Genomic DNA, 9,906 nt, shown 5'->3' with positions numbered 1-9,906 from the left:
CACCAAGGTAACGATACCCGCTTTCGATATACCAGTCAAATAGCCAACAGAATGGCATTTAATGGATTTACTTAAACTTCAACTATCTTCAACCAAAGAGCAATCAACAAAACTAACTGCTTACCGCTTTTAGCAATTCCTTCTTCCATATCTGTCGTTTCTAAATTGAATTCACCGTTCCCTACCTCCGGTCCTCCACAATCCGTCCCCGTCGCGTGCTTTTTAGCCAAGTTTTCCATTTCCATTTTCAACAAAGAAAGGGAGAAGCAGCAAAGAAAAAACATCAAGTGCAGCAGTGAAATTTATGAAAATTCAAATATTTGCATACAACATAAAATGGCAGCAGACACGCAAAGTTTAGAGAGTAGGGGTGTGGGTCGTGAGTGCCACATGGTTTGCATATGGGCTGGTAGTGGGTGTTGCACTGTGAAAAAATATAAGAAAATTGTAAAGGAGTTAGTAAATTTGCTCTTCTACGCATGTGTATGTGTGCGTGTGCCCGTGTGCGGGTGACGTGGGCTCCTGTGCTAGAGCCATAATATTACATATATTATAGTAAAATGGAAATAAATTTTTTCTTGGCCTTCATCCAAACTCTCTCGGTTTGCACTTATTATGCGCCAAGCGAAAGCGAAATGAATTGAAATTTTCAATTGGCGCACCCATCAGCCACCTCACCTCTCCCGCGGTAGGGCTAATGAAACTCTTTGGCGATCAAGCGTGTAAATGGCAATCTTCTCACCATTCGTGTGCGCTTCACAGTGTTATTCTTCGGTTGAAAGTATATGCCCAACACAATTGTCACTTTGCCTTGTTTGAAAAATCATTTGAATAATAATAAGCGCAATTTGCATTCATTATCTTCGGCATTTATAACCTACATTAAACACATCATCACCGTGGCCGCCAATAATAATGTTCTAATATTCTATTTTCTTCTTTTGTTCTCTCTCTCTCTCTCTCTCTCTCTCTCTCTCTGCCATAGGCGAAGCGTATACAGAGCAATGAATTGGCTGCCATTAAAGTCATCAAACTCGAGCCCACCGATGACATACAAATCATCCAACAGGAGATTATTATGATGCGCGATTGTCGACACAAAAATATTATCACCTACTATGGTTCGTATTTGCGACGCGATAAATTATGGATCTGTATGGAGTATTGTGGTGGTGGAAGTCTACAGGATATCTACCAAGTGACTGGGCCGCTGGCCGAACAACAAATCGCCTATATGTGCCGCGAAACATTGAAAGGACTCGAGTACCTGCATACGATGGGAAAAATGCATCGTGATATCAAAGGCGCCAACATTCTGCTGACCGAACAGGGCGACGTCAAGTTGGCGGATTTCGGGGTGTCGGCACAGATAACCGCCACGATCAACAAGCGGAAAAGCTTTATCGGTGAGTATGAAACTGGAATAAGTGTATGAATGTAGTGAAATACATGTATATGTATTCTGAAAGTGTCTTGGAGGAAACGTAAACTAGGAGGTGCACGTAAAACTGCAAACTTCTTTCAAAACTGAATTGCTCCCAGTTTTTGCAAAACTCAAATAAAATCACAATATTTCAGCTGTCAAATATAAATTGAGTTAATTTACTTGAGTGGTCTTTATCCCTAAAGCGGGGAATAGTTCACACACAACACCTAAGGATTTCAGGCCAATTAGCCTATCCTCCTTTCTGCTAAAAACATTAGAAAGAATTTTAAAAGAGCATATTAGGGTTAACATCAGCCCTAATAAGCTCAGTATCTCACAACATGCGTATTGTAAAGGGGAATCTACTGAAACAGCACTTAACTCACTTGTTACAGAAATCGAGAAGTCAATGTATAATAAAGAATTCACACTGGTAGCCTTTCTAGATATCGAGGGTGCGTTCAACAACATCCTGCCGGATGCCATAATAAAGGCACTGACGGATTTCGGCACCTCTGGCGCTCTGGTTGAGTTCATCAAAAACATCCTCTTGAGCAGATTTGTGATCGCAACCCTAGGGGCCTCAGAGATCAAGAAAAAAGTTAGCAGAGGAACACCTCAAGGCGGTGTGCTGTCCCCTCTCCTATGGGTGCTGGCACTAAACTCATTGCTAAAGAGCTTAGAGGAGAGAGAACAACACGTCGTAGCATATGCGGACGATGTTGCAATGGTAGTAAGAGGGAAATTTCCCAATACACTTATAGAAATCATGCAAGATTTACTAAACATGGTTGAAAACTGGTCAAAAGCAAATGGGCTAAGCGTCAACCCCAATAAAACTGAACTCATCCTATTTACCAGGAAACACAAAATTCCAAATATAGTTCCTCCGACTCTAGGTGGAACGGCACTGTCATTTAGTGATGAGGCCCGGTACTTAGGTCTAATACTAGGCCGAAAGCTAACTTGGAAGGCAAATGTCGAAGATAGAGTAAAAAGGGCGACAGTAGCACTATACTCTTGTAAACAGCTGATAGGACTAAGTTGGGGTCTCTCCCCATCTATCGTATACTGGCTTTACACGGCAATTGTCAGACCAATCCTAACATACGGCATATTAGTATGGTGGCCAGCTTTAGATAAATTGTACATTAAAAGAACCATGGCACAGGTACAAAGAATGGCCAGTCTTTGCATCTGCGGGGCCCTCAGAACCACACCCACAGATGCACTAAATATTATGCTTAACATTTTACCAATAGAGCAATACGGTAAGCAAACAGCTGCCAAAGCAACTCTCAGACTAAGAGAAATCGGCCTACTCAGAACGAACCAAAGAGGACACTCCTCAATTTTAGAACAATTCCCCTGCATTCCCAGCACAACGGATTTCTGTAGGGCCAAGGACATCAATTTTAATAAATCCTAAATAAATCTACACAGATGGCTCAAAACTGGACAACAAAGTAGGTGGAGGGGTCTACTCCGACAAACTCGGAGCATGCCAATCATTTCGCGTACCTGATCATTGCAGTGTATTTCAGGCGGAAGTCACTGCCATAAAAGAGGGACTTAAAGAAATAAAAACGAGAGTATTATCCACAAATGAAGTCTTCATTTACTCGGACAGTCAAGCAGCAATAAAAGCGCTGGAATCAAAAACGCACTCGTCAAAAACAGTTCTAGAATGTTTTAAACTACTAAATGAAGTATCTAAGTGCTACAAGGTGCACCTTATCTGGGTACCAGGCCACAGGAACATTGCAGGAAACTGTAAGGCGGATGAACTTGCAAGAACCGGTACAACGCTCGATCTCGAACCGGATAAGGCGCTGATACCCATGCCCATAGCAACCTGTAAATTACTTATAGACAGGGAAACCATCAAAAAGGTAAATACAAGCTGACAAAACCTCATAACATGCGAACTAAGCAGACAGACATGGCCGAACTGGAACAGCGGTCGATCGAAGATCTTGCTAAGATTCAACAGAGAATCTATAAGAAAAATGATAGGTGTATTAACTGGTCATTGTTTAATAGGCAGCCACGCTAGAAGATTAGGACTCCCGTACTTCGATTTCTGTAGAAGCTGTCTTAATACAGAAGAAGAGGAAACAGTCAGACACCTTTTATGTGAGTGTGAAAGCCTAGCTATGAGAAGGCTGCGCACTCTTGATACAGCATTTCTAACCGATGTAGCGGATATAGCCCATCAAAAACTAACGAAGCTCTGCTCGTTTATTAAAGCAACCGGATGGTAGTAAGGATAAGCTCCAGTGGTATCACAATGGACCTGCGGAAGGTTTAAGTGTGTCTTACGACAACCACCCTACCTACCTACCTACCTACTTGAGTGGACGTGACGTCCGAAGTCGATAACTGAACTAGTGGAGCTTTTCTTCATTCCGTTTGCGCCATGCAAGAGATTTATAGATTTTTTTTTTTTGTTTTTATTCCCCATTTTTTTTATACATCTGTCCTTTGACATTAAGTATGTTGTTTAACAATTTGGTCAGGATTTATATACATCGCTTAATGGCCAGTGTCAAAAAGCGATAAAATTAAAATAAACAAAATAATAGCAATTAAATAATATACAATAATACAATACAAGTTTCACTTTACATGATTACATTTTACAACTATTTTTAAGTATTTTTTTTTTTACATATTTATGGTTTTTTAGCATTTATCATACTAGGTCGCTTGGTCGGGTTCTCTTTAAACGCCTTTTCCCGTTTCTTTCCCTTTCAAGAAGTTTGTTGATTTCTGCATTACTGTGTGTGTGTATTTTTTCAAAGTGCCTTGTTGTTATCTTTTTGATTTCTTCGTCTACTCTTGCTATATTAAAAGTCCTGTGGATGTCATCATTTTTCGTGTACCTGTCAGACATGGTCAAAATTCGAAGAATCTTTGATTGCTGTCGTTGGATTTTTTCTATATGAGTTTTTTTAGCCGTTCCCCACACCTGTAATCCATATAGCCAGATTGGTTTAATCATAGTTTTGTACACTAACAGCTTGTTCTGTATAGTGAGTCTGGATTTGGAGCAGACTAACCAATGAAGTTGTCGAAGTTTTTCTTTTATTTGTTTGACCTTTTGCTTTATGTGGTGACTCCAATTTAGTTTGGAGTCCAAGTGAATTCCCAGATATTTAGTAGTTGATTCTATTGTAATATGCTTTATCACTTATTTTAATTGGAACTGCGGTAAATTTTGTTTTGTTAGTAAATATAACCTGTACGGTTTTGTCTTCATTTATTTTTAGGCACCAGTTATCAAACCATTCCTTAACTGCGTTTGTATATCGCTGCAGTTTTTCAATAGCGATAATTAAGCTTTTGTCTGATGCTAATAGTATTGTATCGTCTGCGAACGTAGCAATTGAAGAATTAGTTTCGTCAGGAGGTGGTATATCTGCGGTGAATAAAACATATAGTAGAAGGCCAAGAACGCTTCCTTGCGGAACTCCAGCAGTTATTTAATGAATATCTGAACATTGATTGTCATATTTAATGTAGAAGCTTCGGTCGGTTAGATAGCTTTTTATGATGAGATAGTAGTCAAAAGGTAGCATTATTTTTATTTTGTGGAGTAAGCCTTCATGCCACACTTTGTCAAACGCTTTAGCTACGTCCAAAAATACTGCGGCACAGTATCGATTGTTTTCAAGGTCTGATTGGATTTTATTTGTAATTCTATGGATCTGTTGAATAGTCGAATGTTTTTTTCTAAATCCAAATTGATGATCCGGTATTATACGTTTTTGGTCTAGAAGTTGGCTTATCCGATCATGCAGTAATTTTTCAGCAATTTTAGATATTGTTGGTAATAAGCTTATTGGTCTATATGATGACACGGTAGTTGGATCTTTACCCGGTTTTGGCAATGCAATAATCTCTGCCACTTTCCAGAGCTTCGGAAAGTATTGTAAGCGAAACATTGCATTAAAAACGTTTCGCAAGTATACATATGCCTTGGTTGGTAGCTCCGCTAATGCTTTTCCTGTTATCATGTCATATCCGGGAGCTTTTTTATGTTTTATTCCTTTTTTGATGCAAGCTATTATTTCGTGTGTATTTGTCCTTTTTATTTTTGTAAAATCATAGTGGAAGTTGTTTTGGTTGTTGATTTTCTTTTCTTCGTCATTTGATAGAACTTTTTCGAAGTAATTTGTCAATGTTTTCGCTTTTTCCTCTTTTTTAACAGCCCATGAATTGTCATCTTTTTTAGTGGTGGTTGATGTTTTATTTGAGTTTTTAATTTTTTAGTATATTACATTTCCATAAAGAGTAGTTTGTATCTTGATAGGGAGTCAGATTCTTCAAATAGTTTTCGATTTCTTTGTTATTTCTCTTATTTAAGGTATCCTTAAGAATTTTTGTAGCTAAGTTTAGTTTTCTCTTGTCGTCAGGTGATCTAGTTTTTTGCCATCTTTTTCTTAACTTTCTTTTTTCTATAATTTGCTGTTTAATATAGTAATGTCAGTTGTTGGTGTATTTGTTCTATTTGCTTGCTTTGGTGCCGATCTGATCCCTGCTTCTAATACTATGTCATTAAAATGGATAATGGCATGTTCAATGTCAAGTTGCGTTTTTAATATCACATTTGGTATAAGTTGATCGTCAATATGGTGGCGGAATTTTTCCCAGTTGGTTCTGTCATTAAGTATGCGAAAAGATGTATCTATAGATTTTATATGACTTACATATTCAAGTAATATCGGCGAGTGGTCAGAAGAAAGTTCATAGCACGACTGAAATGTCAATTGGTTATGGCTTATGTTTTTGGTTATGCAGAAATCGATCAAGTCTGGAATTTTCTTTACGTCAGTTGGCCAATAGGTAGGTTCTCCGGTACTTATAAATCTGCAATTGTTTTTGTTAATTGCGTTAATAAGAATACGCCCCTTTTTGTTGGTGAGTCTTGAGCCCCAATCAATGTGTTTTGCATTGAGATCTCCAGCTGCAATAAATCTATTGTTAAGCGTCTTTATGTATTTGTCATATTGATCCAAGTTTATTATGTGTCTAGGTGGACAGTATATGGAGGAGATAGATACTGGTCCATTTTTGTTATAGATTTGTACTGTCGTGGATTGAAGATAAGGCGTCGAATATTGGAGTTGTTCATTGTGCGTTATGCTTGATTTAATAATTACAGCAGTCCCTCCGTGGGCTCTTCCATCAGGATGGTTTGTCACATACACTTTGTACTAGGAAATTTCAGAAGACTTTTATCAGTGAAGTGTGTCTCTGCAATCAATGCTATGTCAATATCTTTTTCAACTAAAAATTGTTTCAGTTCTAAATAGTGCTGTGTTAGTCCATTTGCATTCCAAATTAGAATTTTAATTTTTTCACTTTTGTCCATTCATATTCTTTAAAAGCATTGTAATTATATTCATCATATTTGTCATTTGGTTGACTAGGGATTTTACCATGTCTTTAAGCTCTTCAATATCATTGTTTTTTTTTCAGATCTTTTAATCAGTTCCTGCTCTGCTTTAAGTTCCCTTGAAGAAGATGCTACATCAGCATAGCTTACGGGAATTATGTTTGTTACGGCTGTTGTTATTGGTGTATTATTTTTATTTGTATTTAATGTTGGTTCTTTATTACGCAGAGGTGGAAATCTTTGCATTTTAAGTGCTTTATAAATTTCGTATCCTTTGTAGTTGGCGGTATGCTTACCTCCACATAAAGTGCATTTAACTTCCTTTATTTGGTTTTCGCATTCCATTGTAAGATGTCTACCAGCGCATTTCACGCAAATTGGATCCCTTGTACAATAATTTTTTGTGTGCCCATATTTCTGGCATTTCGAACACTGTGAAATGGTGCGCTTATGGTGAGGTGCTTCAAAAATGACTATGCAGTTCATTAGCTTGTTTATATTGTAAATGTCTTTGTTGTTATCACTTGCTTGTAGTTCGATGAAAAATAATGGTAGTGGTTTTTTTGTTGATCTTTGTATTATATTAGTAATGTTAAGTACTTTGTGGCCTTTTTCGTTTAGTTCTTTTTTAATTTCTTCTTGGTCTGTAGAGTGGTGCATATTTCGTAAGACTACTTTAAATCCTCTTTCACTTTTTGGCCTAAATGTATACAGTTTCGTACCTTTTTCTTTTAGCATGTGGAGTAATCTGTTATATATTTCTAAATTTTCTGCTTGAACGCGAACTTCATTATTTGCTAAAATTTTTAGAGTGAAGCTGTTATTTGCTATTTCATTTAAAGCACTCTTTAATGTTTTTATGCATTCTACACCTTGGACATATATTGGCGGTGGCTTATTATTTTTTTCTTTTTCGTCTTTGTTTAAATTTTGTGACAGTGAATCTTTAAATTGCCCACTGTTTGCAGTTTGAGTAATTTCTTCTCCATCATCCACATCTAAAGCTGCGAATTTGTTTGCAGAAGAAGTTCCACTCAGCCAGTAGTTTGGCAGTTTACTTTGATTGAGGGTTGATGTTGCTTTTATTTTTTTGTTACTAGCAGTCAATGTTGAGATCTTTGTGGGTGAGTTTCGTGCTCTTTTAATCACAGGTTGCTTTTTTAGTGCAGCTGATTGTGTAGACGCTGACAAATGGGTCGCTAGCAGTAGTTCTGTTGATGCAGTTGTTGTTGTTGTAGAATTTAAAGAGACGGTTGAACAAGTTGTAGATGTATTTGTAGTCGTAGTTGTAGGCACACCAGTTGTGCTCACGCATGATGCAGAGAATACGGGACCAGTGCTGCCAGAATCTTCCAAGCTAAAATTGCTAGATTTTTGAAGAAAAATTGCTAAAAGTTGCTAAAAATTTTCTGAAAATTGCTAGAAAAATTGCTAAGCCATTAAAATCTTAATTTTCAACAAATGTACATATTTATTTAATGAAACGTAGAAATTATTACTGAAAACACTTAAAAATAAAAAAAACCAAACAATTTACATTTAAAATTCATTACTTAATCAATTTATAAACTAAATCAGTCTTAAACTAAAGGATACTTAAAATATTGTCTAGCTCGTCAGCTTCACATACATCAGAATATTTTTCACTGCTTGTTATTTGACTCAAATATTCATTTGGCAGGACATAATTATGGCAACATTTGCCATGTCTTTCTAGTCCATATCTGTAATAATATTCGAAGTTAAATATGTTCCATTTGTATTTTGGTGAAAATTATTCAAAATTAAGTCTTACCTTATATACATTATTGCATTTAATGTTTTAAGGCTCATGGCGTTGCGTAATTTGCTCTTAACGATGTTCATTTGTGAGAATATCCGCTCAACTTCTGCATTCGACCACGGCAGAGAAAGAATTTTTAAGGCGAATTCCGCTAAGTCGCTAAACGGATTATTATTTCCAGCGTCTTTGTACTTAATAACTTCCGTCCAAAATTTGCTGGTGTCCTCTACAAACTCCCATTTTATAAAATTAATTTTTTCAATTTGCAATTGAATATTTTCAATGTTTTTACATTCAAAATATTCTAATACTTTGAAAATTTCTTTACTTTTTGAAACTTTTAGCATGTTTTGTACAGAAAATAAATTTACCAGTTGCATTATTTCTATATTATCTGGCAACCTAGAAATTGTAAAAAAATTATTGTAAGATATGAACTTAAACCAAAATTCCCATATTACCTTTCACGTAGTTGGATTATTAATTCTTTAACAAATTCCATGCAAATTTTTCTAATTTCTAGCTCCTGTGATAGAAATTGAGCCTCTTTAATTTTTTGCTCAAAAGCATAGCCCAAATACATATTAGGCACTGCTGCATTTTCCAAATCATCTTCTAAAATGTTAATTTCATAATCTGGTGGTATTATTTTAGATTTAAGCGAATTTATGGCCACAATTACATCGGAAAGTAATTGGGTTGGGTTTCCATTCCGTGCTTGGAAGTTTTTATTAAGACTTTGCATCTCTTTTAGAATTGGCTTTAAAAACACCAAATACAGATAATTTGTATCGTCTTTATACAATCCGTTTAGAATGTGAGCTTTGTGACACTTTTCAGTAGTAGCTGCTAACTCGAAATGCAGCTTCAGCTCCGTCCACTGATCCACGATACGAGAAACCGCACTCTCTATCGACAACCATCTTGTGTCACATACTCTCGGTATTTTTAAGGGATTCTATTGTATTAAATAAAAAAAAGCGATTAGTTTAAAATAGGAAAATCAAAGAAAACAGACATTTAACAATTACACACACAAAACAACAAAGTTTTACTGTATCTATCCATTTTTAATACATTAGTTATAGACAATCACAATTCGGATTATTTTTGGTTAATACATATATTTGTATGTGTACCTTGTTATCATTTATGCATTGATACACCTTTTTATAATTTAATTGGCGACTACAACTTTTCGAAAACCAGGAGTAAGTCTCATGCACAAGAAATTCCAGGTTGTCCGGTAAAACTTTTGTGCACGACTTTGTAACAGCTAGTTGAACTGAATGACAT

At 36.3% G+C, this 9,906-nt stretch overlaps 2 protein-coding genes across 4 annotated transcripts in view; one reads left to right on the top strand and one right to left on the bottom strand.

Moving 5' to 3' along the window:
• The first annotated feature begins 976 nt into the window (after positions 1 to 976).
• Positions 977 to 9,906, top strand: part of LOC128866284 (mitogen-activated protein kinase kinase kinase kinase 5) — an 85,118-nt gene continuing 76,188 nt past the window's right edge. For all 3 annotated transcript variants that reach the window (XM_054106884.1, XM_054106883.1, XM_054106885.1), the window contains exon 1: positions 977 to 1,406. In XM_054106884.1, the coding sequence (XP_053962859.1) occupies positions 1,079 to 1,406 (328 nt within the window). In that variant the 5' untranslated portion in view covers positions 977 to 1,078. The remainder of the gene's footprint in view (positions 1,407 to 9,906) is intronic.
• On the bottom strand, positions 8,393 to 9,207 carry LOC128866285 (uncharacterized). Its single transcript, XM_054106887.1, has 3 exons — positions 9,072 to 9,207; positions 8,623 to 9,012; positions 8,393 to 8,551 (listed from the first exon to the last, which is right to left on the bottom strand). Exons 1-3 carry the CDS (start codon positions 9,191 to 9,193, stop codon positions 8,413 to 8,415), a joined length of 651 nt encoding a protein of 216 aa, XP_053962862.1. The 5' UTR covers positions 9,194 to 9,207; the 3' UTR covers positions 8,393 to 8,412.

Source organism: Anastrepha ludens, chromosome 6 (genome assembly GCF_028408465.1).
Source record: "Anastrepha ludens isolate Willacy chromosome 6, idAnaLude1.1, whole genome shotgun sequence".
NCBI lineage: Eukaryota > Metazoa > Arthropoda > Insecta > Diptera > Tephritidae > Anastrepha > Anastrepha ludens.
Note: the sequence above shows the minus strand (reverse complement) of the source record. Positions and strands in the feature narration are given on the sequence as shown.